At 39.5% G+C, this 20982-nt stretch overlaps 2 protein-coding genes across 3 annotated transcripts; one reads left to right on the top strand and one right to left on the bottom strand.

The window, feature by feature from the left end:
- Positions 1–8461: 8461 nt before the first annotated feature.
- meaf6 (MYST/Esa1-associated factor 6) lies at positions 8462–12365 on the bottom strand. Of its 2 annotated transcripts, XM_074687483.1 has the most exons (8): positions 12251–12365; positions 11407–11522; positions 11232–11319; positions 11104–11149; positions 10805–10997; positions 9504–9533; positions 8959–8992; positions 8462–8787 (listed from the first exon to the last, which is right to left on the bottom strand). In XM_074687483.1, the coding sequence occupies exons 1-8, from the start codon at positions 12338–12340 to the stop codon at positions 8773–8775; spliced, it is 612 nt and encodes a 203-aa protein (XP_074543584.1). In that variant the 5' UTR covers positions 12341–12365; the 3' UTR covers positions 8462–8772. The 2 variants fall into 2 exon arrangements, with proteins under 2 accessions (XP_074543584.1, XP_074543585.1); XM_074687484.1 differs by lacking the exon at positions 9504–9533.
- A 136-nt stretch (positions 12366–12501) lies between these two features.
- stpg1 (sperm-tail PG-rich repeat containing 1) lies at positions 12502–20145 on the top strand. Its single transcript, XM_074687482.1, has 7 exons — positions 12502–12775; positions 12856–12957; positions 13126–13305; positions 13399–13507; positions 13630–13798; positions 13880–14061; positions 15140–20145. The coding sequence occupies exons 1-7, from the start codon at positions 12623–12625 to the stop codon at positions 15211–15213; spliced, it is 969 nt and encodes a 322-aa protein (XP_074543583.1). The 5' UTR covers positions 12502–12622; the 3' UTR covers positions 15214–20145.
- Positions 20146–20982: the final 837 nt, after the last annotated feature.

The raw sequence follows: 20982 nt of genomic DNA, 5'->3' as shown, positions 1-20982 counted from the left end.
ATAAATTTCCCTATTTGATTTCTACAATCATCCATGATGTGGGAAGTTTCACTGGAAACAATGATTTTTTTTTTTTTACCTCAGGGTGGGGCTAAGAGAAATGTAAGGGAAAAAAACAAAGCTGTAAAGACTTTATTATGGTGGGTTATAAACAAAAGATGAGGACCCCTATGCAGAGATATGAAGGGTTAATTAACAAAAGATCAAAAAGACAAAACTTTATCAAAAACTAACACAGTCCAAAAAAGAAAATTCCTAAAAAACACCTGAAGAAGACAAAAAATTGGGGCTGCAACGGTTAGCGCTGCAGTCTCACAGCAAGAAGGTCACTGGTTCGATTCCCAGCTTGGCCGGTGGGCCTTTCTGTGTGGAGTTTGCATGTTCTCCCTGTGCACGCGTGGGTTATCTCCGGGTACTCCGGCTTCCTCCCACAGTCCAAAAACATGCTCACCAGGTTAATTGATCACTCTAACTTATCTGTAGGTGTGAGTGTGTGCGTGACAGGTTATCTGTCTCTGTGTCAGCCCTGTGATTAACTGGAGACTGTACCCCGCCTCTCACCAAATAACAGCTGGGATAGGCTCCAGCCACCAGCAACCCTGAACAGGAGAAGCGGGTCAGAAAATGACTGAATTAATGAAAACAAAAATTCACCACAAGAAGTGAGACAAGAAAGGAAACACGGTGCACTAACGAGCAACAGGTGTGGATACACACACAGGTGAAAACTAATGAGGCTAACCAACGAGAGGGGAAACACACAAGACAGGAAGTCAAACTTAACCAGGCACGAAGAGATTAAGAACTACAAAACAAAACAGGATACACTAAGAGAAAACACACACATAAGGAGTACTAGGCAAGATATGGATCACTGATAAACAACACAAGACAAAAGAGAAAACTATGAATAATACACGGGAAACGTGAAGATGTGAAACCTACAAAATAAAACAAGAAATAAGATAAGATTGAGAGAAATTGCTGTGTCAGAGCGCAAAATTAGTAGAGCTAAAAAAAATCAATATGTTAGCAAGAAAATAACAAATAAAATACAGAATACAAAAGAGGATTTCCAATATACAAAGTGTCGAGGTCAAGTCAAATGAGGAAAAATAGTGACAATATGTTAATTAGTCAGCTAGTCATAAGATTAATAAATGAGTGATCCGACAAGTGGAATTGAGTTGCACTTGTGAAAGTATTTCTAAATGATAAACCAATAAACTGTTGACTAGAGTGAAATATGTCCCGTGGTAATACACTAAAGAAATAAAATATAAGATACTGCACTTAGATTGAAAATTGGATTGATTGATATTGCACCAGAGTCCAAAATCAAAGACTGATGACGACAGGAAGAAAATACAAACACCAAACCAAAGCATGATAGATTTATCCTCTGGGTGCCATAAAATCTTGAACTTTATTCCATTACAATTCCCCAAACAATCATAGAGATACTAAGTCTGGACCAAAGTGAAGGCGTTATCATCGAGGGATGGTGATGGCAAACCTGCTACAGAATCTCAAGATGACTTTGTTTCTCTGGCACAGTGCTAATGCTTTCTCTATTCTACATTCACAACATATTCAAAGACTCAAAGACCATCAGGGGTATTTCAAAGTTAGGTGCCTCGCTTAAGGACGCTTCAGCTTTTGGATATTCCAGGTTAGAGACAACCCACTCTACCACTGAGCCTCAGCATGAATTAGCCAAACTATCCCATGCCAAATTATGCTGTCATAAATAAATTCTCTTATCTGAAGCCTAAATCATCGTCATCTGTCCAGAAAACCTCTTACTTAAAACCAGGGAGAATGTCCTCTGACCAACCTTCACCCAGTTTCCCAAAGATGGTTTTCTGTTCATAGTCTCATGCAAACCATCCTGAGCTATTACTTACATAATCTGCAAAAACATTTACAGTTCAGAACCTCTGCTCTGATCTGCTCCGACTGTGTTTGTGTGGAGGCTTTGCCAGGCTGGTGTCCACGTCAGGAGGAGGGGCAGAGGACGAGATGATGGCAGGAGATTTCTCCAGAGTGGTTTGACCCACAGTACTTAGATCATTATGGCAGATTTCAACAGCTGTTTAAGATAGAATGGAAGAGAATAGAATAGAATCCCTGAGGGGAAATTCAGGAGTAACAGCAGCAATCAAGAAAACAAAAGTAAGAAAGTGTATAGAAAGTGCAAAAAGGTCCACAAGAAAATAGATGCTGACAGCTTGTCCAACATTGTCCAGTTCAGCCAGCCTCCACCTCCACAGGGTCCAGGACTGAGCTTCTTTAGGAGTCTGTTCAGTCTCTGTCTCCTGGATCCTCACAGTAGGTGAAGCTCTTCCAATGTGGCGTTGGTGTCTAATGTTAGCCATGTCTGTGACTAGCATGATGCTAGTCTGCTCTCTGGTATTCCCTCTGTTGCTGGTTTAGCACGGCTAGCTTGTCCATCTTATTGTAGATAGATCTTACGTTCCCAATAACGATGGATGGAAGGACAGGTCGATGTTGTCACTTCTTCGCTCACACCTGAGAACCAGCATGTCGTCCTCTTGGGATAGGTACCGAATTAGATACTTTTATAGGTACCGACTGAATTCAGTCAAAAGTACCAGTACCGATTCATGTAAAATCAAAAGGTACCATGTTTAGGTACCTAAATGCATCCTTGTGACTGTGAGGGAGTGGAAGAGTAGGTGATTTCCCATGCTGGACATGAACGCAGCATTAAAAAGTTATATATTAGAGAATAAATATGTTAAATAAAAATAATTTACATTTTATTATTAAACAAATTGATTTTTTTTTACATCTACGCACACAAAAGTACTGAAAATCGGTACCGTTGAGTACCGATACCGATTGCCAGGTACCGGGAATTGGTACCGTATCGTTTCAAATGTGAAAGGTACCCATCCCTATCGTCCTCACCTCCTTGTACTCACCTTGTGGGGAAACATCAGGCCTTGCACCAGTTAGCACTGGCATGCTAAAGGCTACTAACAACTGATTTCACATGTAAACAATGTAGCCATGGTTACATGTAGGATCTCCTGACAAACACAGGAGCAAAAATAAAAATATCACTGAAGACAAAACCATTTTGGTGTCTATGACCAACAAATGAGCCATACAAAGTAATGATCAACTCATAGGGCCTACTTGTAGCAGGTTTAAACCAGACTGATTGGATATGATGTGATATAACTGTTTAAGCTACACAAAAAGTTGTGTACTATTTGGAAAAAGTGAAGGATGTTGAGGAGACATTAGCTTAAAAATAACTGAGCCTCATGGACAGCAGCAGCCACAGATTTTAGTCCAACCTATGACCCCTCACTACGTCATTTCCCACTCTGTCTTCCTGTTGTCTAACCCTATAAACTGTATGTTAAAGAATTTGAAAGGGGAAAATAGAGATGGGGAAAGACATTGATGGATTTGGCCCTGACAGGTGCTAATGTAGACTAATGGGCGCTCTTTAGACTCCCGGCGCCTGGTATTCCCTCATAAACTGAAAAATGTAGCCGTTCAGAAGTGATTTACATTCCTGTAACATCCTGCTTTTGATCATCTTTTATGGGCCAACGTAAAAACTGTTGACTTGTTGCAACAAATCCGTCCTATACAGTACACACACGGTAAAATTTCTATCACAAGATCAACTCCAGATGAAAAATAAAACCTTAGTGGCGTGCTTTTGTGTGTTTGAGCTTTTCCCATGACTCTTCCTGAAATATTTCTGACCTTGTTTGTGGGGATAAAGGCGAACAGTCTTGTTTGGTCCCAAGAGAAGGAAAAGGAGAAGAAGGAGGAGGAGGAGGAAGGACGGGGTTGAAGCTCTTCAGTGAATATCTAAGATTTCACGTCATCCCGGCTCAGCTTGTTGAGGGGGCCCAGAGTCAGCTGGGTCTGCTGCTGGAGGCTGTAAAAGCAATTAGATGACATTACTCTGACAGACGGACCACAGAAAACAAGAGGAGGCCTCTCCCCACACGAGACCCTGCAGCTTTTACAGTACCCTGATCCAGATATCTTAAAGTCATCTTAGGTCTCTTACAATTCATGTTTGAGCATTTCCAGCCAAATAAGCTCCTGGCCCAACTTCTGTCAAGATTATCCCTTTAATTACTAAAACAAGTTTGTGCTCAGGCAAACTATTTCTGCTTTTATGTTACAGGATCAGGGAGTTAAACAATATTACAAGAAATGACAACACAGCAGATAAGAAAAGCTTCATTTCCAGTAAAGGTCAGCGGGGCTTGAATTAAGGTGTTTGCAATCATTCACTCCATGCTGAAGAAATCACGATTTTAAGCTGTTTTTTGTTTATAATTTTGGGACCTAACTGAGAACACATGCTGGTTATCAACTTCACAACAATATCATCCATCACAATCAGAGGCTTCCCAGAAGAGCCGTGATGATTCACTGTTTGGACACTGAACATCCTTTATGAATCTGTCACATGTGAAGAGAAGACCATCTGGCAACAAACCAAATCCCCCTAAAGCACTGAACTCAAATTCTGCTGCACTTGTTTGTTAGAAATTGGTAATCTGGACAACAAAAGCTCAAAGGACATACGGCGGAGTCATTGACGTTTAGCTTCAGGAATCCTATTTGGCTCATCAACAGCTCAGTCAAAGCTCTGCCTTGGTCAAGTCTTTCCAGATAAATTCCCAAAGTGACAGGAAATGAAACAAAGATTTGGTGTTAAGAGGTGAAACACACATTGAACATTCATGCCTCATTACTCACACACCCCGAAGTTAAATGTGTGGAATGTATTCTGGTGCGACTGTGTGAGTTTCCAGCCGGATCGCATTACGTAGCCGGTGATGTTGAGTGGTCTGAATGTGACTTGTGAGTGAGTCATGGGCTGACATGTATAGCTGGTCTCATTCACACAGCCTGTGCAGTACCTGTGCTGGATGGCTGAAGTAGACATGGGAGGAGATGAGGAAATGATACACCGCTGAGAGAAAAATGTGCAGTATGTCTCCAAACCTGTGTAAACGCTCAGCGCACTGTCATTAAACCATGAATCAGCAACCCAAGTAAAGATGCAAGAGGGGCTAGTGAAACCTGCTTGTGAAGTAAGGAAGAAAGCATTTACGACAGCTTTTCAAAAATATATCTGTTTGTCGGAAAACCGGTACAGAAAGCAGAAATATACATGAAGTAATAAGAACAATTTAAAGCCATGCAGCAAGATTTTGAGGCCTCAACCTGCAAAGAAAAAAGGCTAAAGTTAGAATGGAAGTACATGAGCAACAGTATGGTGGCCCTGAAGTGCAAAACACGACCCCCACAAAAAAATTGAAAAAAAAAACAAAACAAAAGACAGCATAACAACAATAACTACCCCCCCCCCCCCCCCGAAAAATAAATAAATAAATAAATAAATAGATAAACAAACAAATAAATAAATGAAATGAAATAATAAAATAAACAAATAAATAAATTAAAAAAATTAAAAAATGGGAATGCAACAAAGAAGATGACGCATAAACAAAAAAGACAACACAAAAAAAGAAAACAGGAAACAGCAAACACAAAAGAGAACATGCAAACACAACACACACACACACAAAAAACAAACAAACAAAAAAAAAAAACAAAACAGAAAGCTCCCTTGAGCTAAAAACAAACAGTTACATTCGTCTAGCCAGTTACCATCCCCGTAAGAGCAGTTACATTCCTTTTCTGTTTTTTCCATTTATTTTCACCACACCATTTCTCTTGTTGGTTTTATTTTTTTTGTTATTATCATTCTACTTTTTGTTATGTTATTTATTTATTTATCTTTTTTTTTTGTTTTTGAATTGTATTTTATTTTTTCCTTAATGTCATGTTTTGCACTTCAGGGCCACCTTATAATAATACAAGTTTATGTCTAGCGAACATAGGGACATCTTGGTTTAATATAATATAATATTTTCAGTGTTACAGTATTGTGATCAGTGTATGGACTGCTAAATGACAAAATATCCTAAGATTTGATAATTTATCCTCAGAGTTAATTTAATGTTACTTTTCATTTCTATGGTACAGTGTCCTCTGACAGTTGGGATATTAAGCTAACATCGTCACGTAGTTTGTAGAAATGTAGGTCTTGTTCAATGTTCACTCAGGCTAGGCTAACAGATGCTAGTAGCATTGAATGTTTAAACCTTACCATGGCATGTTAAAACTCGATCATTTTTAGGTATTTGTTCATATGTTAAGTTTTTTGCCTGGTGATGATTGAAAAAGCTACATCCTGAGTTATGATTTTTTATAATTCAGACTTGTGCGACTAAGAATATTTCTTGCCACATTTCTTTGGGACAACAGTCAAGCTCCACCAGCTAACCATACTGAGTACCATATTGCCAAAGTCATAACAATTAATCTACTGGAGGCCATAATTCACATCAAAAATCTGATTGCAGTGTGCCTGTCACATCAAAATATTTCAGCAGAAGTGAAGTGGTGGACCAAAACAGTCACCAACTTCTCCAGCTAACCACTTGCTGGAGAAACAGCAGTAAAAAACATTCCTGCTTGATAAAATATGTCTCTGAGATGGATGCAGTGGTGGAGCAGCATGAAACCAAGGACTGCATTCCTGGGATGGACTTTTTTCCAGTCACTCTCTCCATCATCCGTGTTTGTCAGCAGTTCTGGATCCTCAGGACGTCTGTCTCCTTCCCCCCTGTGGTGGTGTCTCAGACCAGTTGTGACTAATATGCTAGTTGCTGCAAGAGTACTCCCGAATTTTTCACTCTTTAGGAGCTTTGTGTGTTTTATTTAACCCAAATACAAGAGACACTCTTCACTGAAATTTAACACTGTGGGACATTTGGCTCTTTATTCTCTTGTTGCAAGCTATTTGAAAGAAAAGGCACCATTTTTTTAGGTGTCTTTATAGAAATCGAAAGAAGGGACTTGTTAGCTTGGGTGGCCATTTACGAAACTGGAGCAGGAGAATGCAGTACAATGAGGATTTTGTTTCCTTTTCAAACGTAAACAAGCGCAAGTTATCAAAATTATATGGTAAACTGAGTTTTGTAACACCTTGTCTATTGTTGCTTTGCGGAAGAAAGTTCTTAGGTTGACTATTTTTGTAGCTGTCACCTTCAGAGAAAAGAAGGCTAGCTGCTTCATGCTAATGTATAACTTATATATTGCAATACGTTTAAAAGACAAATATTGGCTATTATCATTTCCTTGTTATCATATTTTCATTTTTCTTTACATTGCTTTTCTCATACAGTTGTGAGTACAGCTGGTTACTTTGAAATTTTGAAATAAGAAACACTGACAAGAATTTTTCCCAAACAAAAAAAAATAAATAAAAAAAATTCACAAATTGTTTAAATATAAATTTGTTTTTGGTTGTTCTTCTCTTTAAACACCTATACAGTGGACCTAAAGCACAAAGCACAACAACAAAAAATCAAAAAAATATAATAATTTTGTTGTGTTTTGCACTTCAGGGCCACCATAGATCTGTGAGTAATATCAGACACTCATAGTTTTGTATATGTATAACTATAAAAGTTCTTTAAAGTACAAATGTTTTACCTTGCAAGTGTATTTGATTTCAATACTGCTGTTTTAGTTTTTTGATTGCAGGCAGATTTGTGTTGTTTTTTACTTTTAAATCAAGTGTCATGTACCAGTACATCAACATGTTTTCATATTACAGGTAATGAACCCAAATATTCAGTGAAAAATAATCACAAGGAGCAAATACACAATTAAATCAAGAAGATTAAGTTTAAAGAGAAGCTTGTCACACCTTTTAAGATTTGCGTTACCATATCTTTTAGCGCCACCTCTTGAATAATTTGGAAATTGCAACAGAAAAGAGATGGAGCTTCATAGCATTAGTGAGCTAAAACAACTTTGGAAACAACGTTCAAAGCGTATTAATAATCAACTTGTTATAAAAGCACAAAATACCAAAGTTTATGACTGAGACAAGCCAGATAGGGCTGAGGAAACAGTGCAGATCTGTCAGAAGCCTGTGCTTTAAGAGGCCTGTTTACTCAAGTAACTATTGTCATAAAACAAACTAAGTGCTGTTCGGGGAGAGAATGCACTGGCTTTTCTCCATATAAGTAAAGTAAACACTGCTATCTGGACTGTAGGCTATTCCATATCATATATATTTTTTTAATGAACCAAGCGTGTGGGAATCCAGCCAACATATGGTCCATTTTAGAGTTTCACAAGACTTCAAATTCACAGCATTAAACAATGTCTTTAAGGCTGTGATAGGTGGTTTAAAGCTCTCCTTTTATCCTGGATCTTTAAATAAGTAACCAAAACATCATTGATTTACTGGTATTTTTTTATTTTCTTGAAAAACAATCCATGTAATAAAAGAACACCAGGGTATTTAGGGGCAAACGACCGTGTGACGCTTAACAAAAAACATGACGTTCTTACAATGGGAGACATGGAAATCAACTACATAATAAATACAATCTTTTTTAACACTATACAAGATGGTGTGTTACTGGAGCAGGGCCTCATCAGGCCTCGAGTAACATGCAACACCATGTTTCTACTTCACGGTAGTCGATCAAAAAAAATGTTAACCATGACCAAAAGTAGGTGGTGAGGGGAATGTTTCGAGCAATACACATAGTACAGGCTGAAAAATGAAAACGGAGGGAGAAAAACCCAACAAAAACATAAAAAGTTCACAAAGTCCAGATATCTCGTGTTTCTCTACACGTATCCTTGTGTGTTCAGGTCCTCAAGTCATCGTTGTTAGGTTGAGTAATCCTGCAGAAAGGCAGAGGGTGATGAGGTTAGAAGAATTGTTTAATGAGTGAATCAATTCAGTGACAGAAAAATTATCTTGTTGTTCTTATCTATTTACTTTCCAAGAAGATTTTTAAATAAACAAATGAAGGCAAACAAAACAAAACCAAAACAAATGAAAATTCAACTTACAGCTCTGGGTTTCTTGTTCACCTTCATGTCAAATCTGCAACCAAACCAAAACAGTGTTAAATTAGACAGGGACAGGTCATAACCTGGTTTTGATGGGCATAATGATGAAAGCCAAACCACTACTGTGTCATGAAAAAGCCTAAAAAACAAGCCCACAACAAGAACGCTAAATGAACATGTATTTGTTCTTGTTTTTGTACAGATTTGCAGCAGGCCCAGCACCAGAGGAAACTGGCAATGTTTTATTTCAATGCTGGAATCAGGGAAGCACACTCGAAAGGAAGCTGGGGTCAGAAAGATGTGGAAAAAACCCCGGCAGCAAGCAAGAGCATCTAACGGTGTTGAGAATGCGGGCTAGTGATGTGCATTCACATGTAGAGGTTTCAGAGTTGGACATGCAGCACGACTGAAAAACTAGCAGGCTTTAACTGAAACTCTAGTTCAGCAGGCTGAGAGCAGGAGGAAAGGCAGAAAAGTTGAGGATGGGGTTTACAAGCAGGCAGGATGCACACACAGCAGGAGCAGGAAGTAAAATCCAGACTTACTCAAAGTCATAATCAAACATGGCAGAAGGACTGAGGGAGGGAGGGGGTCAGCATTAGGGGGGAGGAAGAAAGCAGCAGCTGTTAGTTCACCAACCTGGGTCTAAAGCCCTACGTCTACATAATACTGCAGTCCAGACTTTACAGAGTGAAGGAACCACTCTGACACTGTTAGCAAGTTGGAGCACCTGCTGTGTTAATGTGTGGTTAGCTTCAGACTTCAGAAAAAAAACAGGTTGACATGAAATGTATGGGGACAAAACATATTAACACCTCTGAGTAAATGATAATCACCTTTTTGTGTAAAGAAGTGTAAATAACTATTTCAAAACATTTTTTCACCCATTACAACACAATTATTATTTTTTTAATGTGTAATCAGTTTTTTTCAACTTCTGTGAGGAGCGGTCAGCTAGTTTTTGGCGCCCCCATGTGGAAAAAAATTAGTTTGACGTGTCTCTTTTCTAAACCTGTCCAGCAAATGTGTAGCACACACCTGAACAAACTATTAAGTCCAGATGGAAAATTGCACAAATTTACATTTTGCACTGTTGAATCTTGAAAAGGTTCCAAGAAGGGTTTCAAAATGCAAAAACAGTGTTTTCCCAAAGTTCACAGCTGTCTGGCTCAGTGCTGGAGAAATTGTTTGGGATCCAACACTTGACTTTTTTGTGTCATCAGGATCTTTGTAGAAATTCAAAATGATTATCTTACTGTGTCAAACCTCAGCTTGACAATCCAACCACGTTCAAAGAGAGAAAGTTTTTCTGCCTCTACCATCAAGAGGTCATGACAGTGTGAACACAGACCTGATCAAAATCTTAAGACCAGTTGAAAAATTGCTAGAATTTACCTTTTGCAAATTTGTTTTTTGTCACACTCCCCCTTCTCGCAATTGCATATTGTAGCTCTACATAAAACCTCATTATGGTCGAAATGTGCAAAATGCATATTGTAGCAATTTTTCAACTGGTCTCAAGATTTTGATCAGGTCTGTACCTGAAAATGACTCTGAATCCAGGATTTTGTGCAGAATTTGGCTTCTAGAGACTGGTCTCAAACTTTAGATTAGGTGATGAACAGCCTATTTCAGTTCAATCATTTCCAATAAACTGTTTACTCAGTTTTTGTCTTCCTCACATTTCTTCTCTCTGCATTTTGAAGCTCTACTTAAAACATCCTTAAGCTCTAACAGTACAAAATGTAAATTTGTGCAATCTTTCAACTGGTCTAAGAATTTTGAAGTGGTGTGTATGTAACATGTAGCACAATGACACAGCGCATCACGTTTTTGGATTGTGTACCTGTGTCTGTTTTTGTTCTTCCTCTTCTTGTGGCTTCCGTGATGACTGCCTGAGGAGGAAGAGGAGGCAGCCTTCTGGGGCTTTAGGTCCTGCAGCGTCGAGTCCACATCTTCTGTGTCCTCTTGACTGGGCTCGTTTTCTTGGTTCTGTAGATCTGGAGAGGTGTCGCTTTCTGTGCCGCTGCCTGCCTCACCTAACAGGACCAAGACACACAGGAGCAATCTTAATACCAGAAAACAACAACAGGAAATGAAGCAAGCAGCTTTGGTTGGCTTGAGAAAGTTGAAACAATAACTTACGTTTTTCATTCATGTGATCCGGTATCCCACCGAGTGCACAAACCGCCTGTGATCAAAACAGAGAGCTCAGTTAATAAGTGATTCTTATGGTGCAACTGATATTATTGTTTGGATGGAGACTGGCTTACTGCGACAGATGTGACAGATGACTTGCTGAATAAACGCTCTGCTTCCTTGAATTTCCTATTCCTTCTATCAGTTTTGCTGTTGGAGTTCCTGTTGGAAACAATTTTAAGATATGGTCAATAGTTTATCAATGGGTAGAATGATACTCAATTCCTGCTGTATGAATCCAGCACTTACTTTTGGTTGGTGAGGTATCTGTCCCATCCCCTGATGATATTGCCATACATCTGGGTGTCTTCTAGGTAGCTGCCTTCAAATGCATATATTTGTCGTTCTAAGTTCACCAGTGTCTCCTGTGATTGAGCACAAAAATCTTTTATTTTATTTTAAATCAATTCAGTTTTTTTTTTTAACTAACTTTCATTCAAATATTGTACTCCTTTTGGTTTATCCTTTCATTTCACGGATACTATGGTATTTATAAGAATTTTTATTAAACAGTTTTTATTTAGAGTATTTTTAATGGACTCCACTCCAATATAACAGTTTTCTCTATGTATTTTAATATATTAAAAGCTCAAATTTAATATAGATGAGTTTGAGTTTGCTGTGTAATTGTACTCACGTCTAAAGCTTAAAAAAATGCCTTTCAGTTGAAATATCGCGAGAACTCAGCCAAACCGGGCGGCGGCACAATTATAGCCATGCCTGCTAATATATTCGGCGTGGCGGTGGCCGACAACAAACAAAAAGCCTAAATTACAAAAAATGTTGTGATTTAAAAATGTGTTTTTCATTTGAATTTTCTAGATAAGCCAACGTAATATAATCAGACAACAACTGAGAACGTCTCTGTCTCTACACTATTGTCCCAATGCTAGCTGACTAGCTACTAGCCTGCTAGCAGAAGCTCGTAGCATTGAACTGCGCAGAAGCAAACAGAGGGATAGCCACTGTTAGCATTTTGTAGCATTAGCTTAGCACTCGGCGAGACATTGAGTACCAAACGTTTTAGCTCCTATTACAGCTAACTGTAATTCTTAACTTTGTAATATTTCGAACTGCAGTAACGTGCTCTTACAGCAAGTTCCTGTTTCCTCTTCACCAGTTCAGCGAGCTCCCGGCGGGTGTCCGGGATCTGTGGCGGAGTCGCCTTCGCATGCATCGCCATGATGGATTGAGCTATCTGGAAACAAAACAGGCGGGTGGGTATAAAACGCTTGATATGCTGGAATGATACCAGTAGATGGCGCTAAACGATCGCAACCGCACACAAGCTTGACTCACGCAGTTTGTGCCTCACCATAGCAACATCTGCAGGACTGGTGAGACTTCAGATCCAAAAACTTCAGCGGTAACTTCCAGCTGATTTGTAACAAATCATGGAAAGCATGGATCGAGGAGTTACTGGAAGTGAGTCAAGCCACTGAATTGTCATCTTAACTTAAAAAAAATGTATGACATATTTGTGTGTCTCGCTCTTGAAGCAGGTTTTGAAGCATTTTTATCTTCATTTCCAACAAAACACCAACGAGCGGTTAAAACACATCAGGAAAAGAAGGGTTTTCTGTCTCAAGCTCAGAGGTTTCCTTTACAGGCATCGCTGGTAGGAAGTCTGAAAAATCTTAAATGTAAACATTCTGTTTAAAACACTTAACTTTAACATGATATGTGCCTGTGTTACAGAGTGAGAACCCAGGACCAGCCAGCTATGCCTGTGTCCCCAGTGCTGAAATCCAAAGTCCGTCATTTTCACAGAAAGGCACCACAGGCTTTGTCATGCCTAAGGTCAGGCCACAGAGTCAGTCACTGTACTGATTCCAGGTTTCAAGGGAATAGATCAGAAGACTCTGAACAACTGATTTCAATTTATAATTTGAACCCCTTTGTGGTTATGTAGTTAGTTGAGGTTAGATTCTGCAGATGAAAGGATTTCTATGTAATCCTCTCCTTCAGACTCTCAGGCCTTCCAGTTACCCCAAGAAAGACATCCCCGGACCCAATGCATACAACCTCCAGAGCTCCTTCATAAACAAATGTGACTTTAACAAAGGAGTATCCAGAGTGTTCAGGCCACCTTTGGTTTTGAAGGTGGATGGTCCCAAGCACCCAACTCCAGCCCCAAATCAATATGACGTATGTTATTGTGGAGAATACTTTTATTTATTTATTCTGAAACTGTTTTGTGTCTGAAACGTGTAGAATTTTGTTTTTCTCTTGAAATGACAGATCAGATATTGTAGAAGAGAGAACTTTTCCTCACTCGACGGTACATCGACCTTCCTATCAAAAACCACTCGAGACACTTTTTACCCAAACGTAGATGGACCATCACCATGTAACTTACCTTGATTTCTCTACGTTTTTCATTTTTTTAGACTAGTTTTATATCATTCTACCAAGTTTTGTGCTCAGTCTTTCTTTTCATAGTTTCAATCCCACTTCATTCATTTGTGAAAGGTCACTATAAAGTGAACACCAGTGAAATCCACAACTCCCCCAAGGCAGTCTCATCCCCCTTCAGATCCAAAACCAAGCGGATACCGGCTCCGGTAAAAAAGGGTGGACCTGGCCCAGGAGCCTACAGCCCCTATCAGCCTCCTGCACCAGTGAAGAGGACAATCCTGCGGTGAGCAAACACACACTACATTTATACCTGCTTTTGTTTATTCCAAATTTAATATGAAGATTGCTTCTACTGTTTTTGAAGTTATGGGACCATAGCATGTCCTCCCCTGATCCTCCCAAAGGACCCTCCTTTTCCTGGCCCAGGCCACTATGACATAGATGATCATAGAGACTTGTCAAAGCATCCTGTGCCCACGGCTGCGTTTGCATCCAAGACTGAAAGAACCTTTCAAAACTTCAAGGCCAATACAAACCCAGGGCCAGGTAATGCCAGACAACACATCTATGCTCTTTTTTAATGGGGTTAATTTGATAGGGACATTTGTCTTATTTAAACCAGAAAAATTCAGGTGACGCGACGTGAAACTCAATGAGTAACTTCTGCAGAACAGTTTGAGTTATGGACTTCTGTGATTTGGTGTTCTTCATATTACAAATGTACACTGCTGTTTGAGTTTTTTAGTTATCCAAGATTTGTACATCCTAACGTGAATAAACCAGGATTAAAATACTTTTGCAATAAATTTGCATTTTTACCACAGTGGGTGCTTGGATTCAGTGAGGCAAATGCAGGATGATGCTGACTTAAGCATATGTAAATGAAGCAGCGAGAGGAAAAGTAGGTTCACATGAAAATTTAATGACAGTGTTTCATCATAAAGTAACTCCTGGAATCTGCAGAGAGTTTCCTTACTGTTTATCCAAGTGTCAGTGTTCTTTTATACCTAGTCAGGCTCAGCTGTAACCAGTCTGGATTTTTCTTGGCCAACCAAAATCCTAAATGTGTAATACTGAAATAAATCTTGATTCCATCAACTCCTTCACTGTTTCCCACATAAGAGAATGAGTAATTCAGATGTCATTCAAGCCAAAAAGTAAGGTTGATTTGGTGGTTGATTTACAAAAGCATCACAGCAAGGCGCTTTTTTGGGGCTTGAGGCTGAGTAAGTGAATTCCCCACCTTCACAAACTGTGAAACATTCAAACAGGGAATGTCCCTGACTCCTGCTCACAAAGCATGCAGATCTGTTTCTTAGCAGCAGCAGCAGCAGAGGAGAAGTGTAAATCCCCCATTCAAATGGTCCATAGCTCCTGTCCCTGTCATTTTGTACAGTAAAATTTTAGCCCATGAAGCAGTCAATACGCTTTTTAGTGTAATTACTTCAGGTCGTGTTTATCTGATCTTTTCCAGCTATCTAGGAAAAGCAGATTAGTTCCCCATCCTGCTGTTGACAGGGTGAACAAATTGTATATGAAGTCCTTATTATGAGTCTTTCATCTACACATACTGTATGATTTAAAGATAAAAATATTAAATTGAACTTCCTCTTTCTTTTTCAAGGTTTCTATAATCCTCAGATTTTGTCAAAGCAGTCCTTCATCTATAGAGACCCTAACGTCTGGATTCCTGTATGAGTCTGAAGAGGAAAACCACACAGCAGATATGTACCTGCTTCACACACATGCTGTGCTCTGTTAAAATGCTTCAATACAGGTATGAAGGGATAAAGATCAAATGTTGGCGTGTGTTTAGTTTGTGTTTCCATCCACATGTAAACAAACAAGGTTTAAGGCTGCAGTATTCCCCAAAATGATCCATAATTAGTGTTTATTCATATAAGCATTTATAGCCATTCATGTCACCCCCACTTGAGTTTCCCTACGCTGTTATCTGTGGATGATAAAGCACAAAGTGTTGCTGCAGTCGCTAACAGCTGCTGGTCCACAGTAACAGCTGAGAGCTTGAGATGACACCACTGTGCCAACTGCTGCAGGGCAGGCAGAGGGGTGGAGTGTGACTCTGTATGTGAGCAATGTGACCAACCGGGGCATGAGGCAGGGATGGTGCTCAACACGGGGGAACAAATGGACACAACAGTCACGCCTCTGTCAGATGTGGGATGGAAAAGTTTCTGCAACACGTTACTGGAACCCAAAGTCTGTAAGAAAGTTGTGTTAGGGTTAACTTATTACACATGAGGAATGATCACCTATTTTTAGTGATAAAAATCAATATTTTCATCATAATCATAAACCAACTGATGATGTAAAAGGGGTCAGTGGTTGTCAAACTCGACATATTGTCATCAAAATTGTGGCTCTTTTTGCCTTTAAGGAGATTTACAGAGATTTTTTTGTCACTCTTTTGTTGATCAACTTTGCTGTTCTGTTTTTCTGTTACTTCATTCTGAAGGCCTATGCACACCAACAGCATCTTTTTGTGATCTGCTTTTTATTCCAATCTAACACAGTTAGAGCATCCTCTGTGCTAAATCATCCAGCTTTAGTAATTTTTTGGCCATCTCAGTTGAAAATATTCAAATGTTAAGAACACCGCTACGTTCCTCATCATCACTTCCACCTAACCGGCCAATCAGATTCAAGAAGAACCAAGACTTCTGATGTCAACTTTGGCAATAACAATGTCGGAGGTCTATACAAAGAAGCAACTAACCACTCTTGTTTATCAAGAGCCCAAGTTTCAGCTCCAGTGCTGTTGCTTACGCTAACACTGCAGGACTATTTTGAACAAAAGTAAATGTGAAGCAAACTGAAAATTTTAGAATTCAACAGATCTAATAGTCATCAGGGAAGTAGAAGTACCACAGGAAAGCTTTTCTCATCCAAGAACTGGAAGTGCTCTGAAACTGAAAGGAGTAAAAAATATCACAATGTAAAAGAAAAAGAGATGCTGTCAGTGGACACAGGCCCTAATGGCTGTTTCTGAAGTCCAACAGGCAGCTAATGTTACAGAAAAAGGTCTGAAAAACCACTATACAGAACCATCGGGTGAAACTTTCATCCGGAGAAATTTTAGAGGCTAAAAAGAGACCGAAAACAAAAATAAATAACGCGAAATAATTCTATCAATTTAGGGTTATCTTGAGTTTTCACTGTCCCACTGTGGCCTTAATATAAGGTTACAGACAGTACCTGCTAGTTAGGCTTAGCATAATGCAAAGACAAGTGACAGGAGTTTTGGTAACAGTAGACATCCATGCACTGCTTCTCCTTATTTCCATCTTTCACGCTCAGCTGAGCTGAAAACCTGCTCAGTGTAGTCTCGAATCTTTGATGCAGATAAGAGTATGTCATCCACTTTTCCATCTACCTCTGACTAAACTCAACAAGTATCTTTTTTTCCAAAGTAAATGTTTTCTCGAAGAGGAGTTCTTACTCTGTTTAAGCTGATTTTGAAACATCAACGTGGCATTTCATGGTCACCAGATGATGCAGCTGTTAACGTTGAAACAAATGCCATGGGGAGAGATCTGCTCTCTGGTTGGGACAGAATAAAACGCCAACACACTTCCAAAGAGCTGTTATTTATATCTCATCCTTTTTTCCACATGGACAAAGGATGTGATCCGGTTTGGGCCACAGTGTCATCTGCTCAGAAGGAAATCAGTTGGAAATATTTCCCCAGCTCTCGTCTCGATAGCCTCACCAACTGCAGACATGCTGCACTCCCACACTGCAGCAGCTGTGGTTATATTCAGACTCTGACTTCAGCAGTGTGCTCTCCAAATATGTGTGCTCGCCTTATAAAAACCAAACCTTTGTGCACTCCAGGGTTTTACAATGAAAAGAGTGTTTTATAACTCCTTTTTGCGGACAGAAATGTGCTCTGGGGAGGGTCCAGACCAAGGATTTAAGTGTAACTGCAGGCGTCTCGGGTTGGAGTCTTTTTGTAGAGGAGTGTGTAGGAGGGGCAATTAACTGCATGCCTCTGTGGGTTTATGGGCGGCTCGCTGTACCTCCCAGTTTCTTAGTCAGGTGTAGGCGAGTACGGACACGCATTAAGTCACAGAAAGTCTGAGAAGCTCTCGTGTGTAAGAACAGTTCAGGGATACCTGTTGGGTTAAATGTTACTTAAAGCTCTTTGGTTCTTACTTTAAAAAATGAGTTGTTCTAACCAGATATATGAGGTTTCATTTGGCTCTGAATTATAACAACACAGTCAGAAGGGATCCAGTTAAACTTATTTACCCTGGCAGAGAGATGGTTTCTGCATTTGGCAGTACATCAGTGAACTGCAGGCATAATTAGTTTCTGCTGTAGCCTTATTCACACATGCCGTGTTAGGAATCAGAGCTCGAAATGAATTAAACATGATGAGAAACACTTGTTTAACTCACTGTATTAAGTCTAAATCCATGTCAGTGGTGTAGATTTAAAGGTGGTTTTGGTAATTGGTTGGCCAGTCTGCTGACAAAATGAAACAACTTATTAATCACTTTGAAATATTGCTTAATAATTCAGGATCACAAGAACATATATCTTATTTTGTCTCAGGGGATCTTCTAAATTTAAAAACCAACTTAATATTTGTTTTGCCTTTTGTTGTAGATATCAAGACCATGGATGTTTTAAACATTCATGGTTCCCCGAGGTCACGGAAGTTGCTCCAAGGCACTTCCTTTGTAGTCGCTCATCAAGTCTTTGTTAAAATTCTTTGTACACTTTATAATTTGCTTTTATTCAAGGAAAGCAAATTTGGATAGCTGTGGAAGTAAACACGTCTTAGCATTAGACCTGAAAACATATCCACAATAAAGGAGTGTGGTTAATTTAACTGCATCTGTTGCCATGTTAAAGTGCCGTTAACGTCGCAAACGTGACGTCACAGCCCTGTCCTGTCACAGCCTCATTCACACATGCCTAAAATGTTTTCAGTCAAATAAGCATGTTAAGCCGGAGGATGAAAACAACAACAGACCGAGCAGTGTTTGTGCTGCTGTTTATTGAGTTTTTTGATGCTTCTCGGACAAAGTTTGTAGTTTTCTAGTGAAGTTCACCCCCTGTTGAGTGTGTAGATAGAGAAATTAGCTAATCGGACCAAAACTTTTTTGTTTTGAACTTGCCTGTAAATAAATTCATTTGGCTGTCTGTATCAGAGCTCCTGGCGCAACAGTTAGTGCTGCAGCCTCACAGCAAGAAGGTCACTGGTTCTCCGGGTACTCCAGCTTCCTCCCACAGTCCAAAAACATGCTCATCAGATAAATGGGTCACTCTAAATTGTCTGTAGGTGTGGGAGTGTGCATGAAAGGTTGTCTGTCTCTGTGTCAGCCCTGGGATTGACTGGTGACCAGTCTGGCTCAATCACAGCTGGGATAGGCTCCAGCCACCTGCGACTCTGAACAGGATAAGCGGTTCATAAAAAGTAATGAATGAATGAATATTAGCGGTCCTGGATGGGTGTGTATGAGGTTCCTAGCACTTCTTGAGCCTGCCTCAAGTGGACACTGGAGGAACTGCATTATTAGAGCTTTGACATCATCTTCATCTCTATGCCCCAAATACTTTTCTTTCATGTCAAACTAAAAATTCAAAATATTACTCAGCTTAATGTTTGTGCACAGATTTGTAGAACTATCTAGTTCTCATTGTTTGTCTGTTAGAGGTTAATCTAGCAGAAATCTGATGAGAAAAGTGCTGTAAGTACAAAAACAAAGCAGCAAATAGTGTAATAACACTGTGGTGTGTACTTGGTCCGGTGTCAGTTCAGAAAGAGGCTGACTGCTGCCTGCCTCTCCTCTGCAGCTGCATTGCATTTCCCATAACTGCAGCAACAAATCATTTTTTAAACAGACTCCAGACTCAACAACAGAGCTGTTCTCTCCCTCACAGGCATGAATAGGTCAGATCTGACTCCATTAGCCCTGATAGAGCTGCTTCTCCTCCCCTGAGAGAAACAGTGCAGCTGATCCATTGATTAGCTGTGTTTGCAGCACAGCACAGGCCATCTATAGATTCAATGTAGCTTCATTTTAATTTTTTTTAAGCTAAGCTTGTATCTGTTTGGGCATAATGTAGGTTAGAAAAAAAAAATTAAGTATCTGTTGCCCTGTTTTAAGTGAAAATTAAGTTTTATAGCCACGATGCAGGAGTCGGAAAGATCAAGACCCCAGTAACAGCGAATGTTTGATTCCTTAGGTCTGCAACGTCTTAAATGTCTCTTTGAGCTGCATGGCTCATACATATTTCATCTCACATATACATTTAGCATTAAGCACAGCTCTACCATCTTGTCCTACAGCCCACCCTTTCATCTCTAAATGAGTTGTCAGGGACATTTTATAACATTTTATGACATGTTTTTTTACTCTGCTCCATCCTTCGCATCCTGCAGATGCATGAAAGTAATAAAAACAGACGACTTAATCCATAATTTATGGGATTTTTTTCTTTCATCCAGATGACCAAAAAGGTAGTGGGTGTGATACTGGTCAGACTATTTATAAAACCCCCTTCTTAAAAAATAGATGACACACCAACTCAACCCTGCACAAGCTTTTTCTGCTCCTTTCTTTAATCTTTATTAATGAGAAGAGGTCACATTAAAAATGCACAACCTTTTTGATATGATGCACATGTATCAAGGTTTATTTTTTAAATAGAAGCTAAGTTAACAGACTTTTGGGTTTTATTTCCTTAGTTTTATTTATTTTTCTAACCACTTACTGCTTCTCTTGTTACCAGATAAGACTTGGAAGCAGATTTCCTGCCTGAAGATTGCCCTCCTCTGTCTCCAGTAGAGACAGGAAGGTCATATCAATTGTTAACCACTGTGTCAAGTCCAATACCATGAGCTGAATAACATATTATCATTGTATATGCACTAGAAAGAGAATTAGATGTGTTATGGGTCACATATTGTACTTGTATATTACACTTAATTTTTCTTTTTAATCTAACTGTTGATTAAAACCGATTTTAAAAATGCCTGTTTTTTGTCAACTTATGATTGGTACTCCAGTAATATATCTATCTAATGATGGTATCTCAAGTTAATTCACTCGTGCTTGATAGCTGTAATTACGCACGGAGTCCGTTTTTCACTGTTATGACAACCCAACTTGTTCCAGTCAGCAGGGTGACTTCAGCTGCTTGAAATCATCTGATGGATCAAACCATCCACCTTTCACGGGGTTCAAGACTGGAATAATTGATTTTATGCGTTTTCTCTGCGATTAAATCCAATGGGAGCAGAGTTGTAGTTGAAGTAAAAAGGTTTTGTCGCATTTTCGTTGTGTCCTTAACCGATGAAGTGATCTGGTATTCGAGGAGTTAAATAGTCTCTTGTGTTGCGAAACAGTTGGTTTACGCCAGTTGTCCGGCATGCGGTTTTTCACTGGGATCGGTGTCGTCAAGCTAGCAAGACGCATTAAAGCCAACAACCGG

This window comes from Halichoeres trimaculatus, unplaced genomic scaffold (genome assembly GCF_033239565.1).
Source record: "Halichoeres trimaculatus isolate MK-OKI-2021-1 unplaced genomic scaffold, fHalTri1.1 fHalTri1_scaffold_14, whole genome shotgun sequence".
NCBI classification, from domain to species: Eukaryota; Metazoa; Chordata; class Actinopteri; order Labriformes; family Labridae; genus Halichoeres; species Halichoeres trimaculatus.
The sequence above is the reverse complement of the archived record's forward strand: the minus strand, read 5'-3'. Positions and strand labels throughout refer to the sequence as shown.

Bases quoted from the DNA above. Each gene is read 5' to 3' on its own strand.
- meaf6 (XM_074687483.1), bottom strand. From the start codon at position 12,340: ATGGCGATGCATGCGAAGGCGACTCCGCCACAGATCCCGGACACCCGC. The intron at 11,320-11,406 runs GTAAGTGCTGGA...TGTTTCCAACAG, and splicing joins AGATACCTCACCAACCAAAA to GAACTCCAACAGCAAAACTG. The intron at 10,998-11,103 runs GTAAGTTATTGT...TGGTCCTGTTAG, and splicing joins GGATCACATGAATGAAAAAC to GTGAGGCAGGCAGCGGCACA.
- stpg1 (XM_074687482.1), top strand. From the start codon at position 12,623: ATGTATGACATATTTGTGTGTCTCGCTCTTGAAGCAGGTTTTGAAGCA. The intron at 12,958-13,125 runs GTCAGGCCACAG...CCTCTCCTTCAG, and splicing joins CAGGCTTTGTCATGCCTAAG to ACTCTCAGGCCTTCCAGTTA. The intron at 13,508-13,629 runs GTAACTTACCTT...CATTTGTGAAAG, and splicing joins CGTAGATGGACCATCACCAT to GTCACTATAAAGTGAACACC.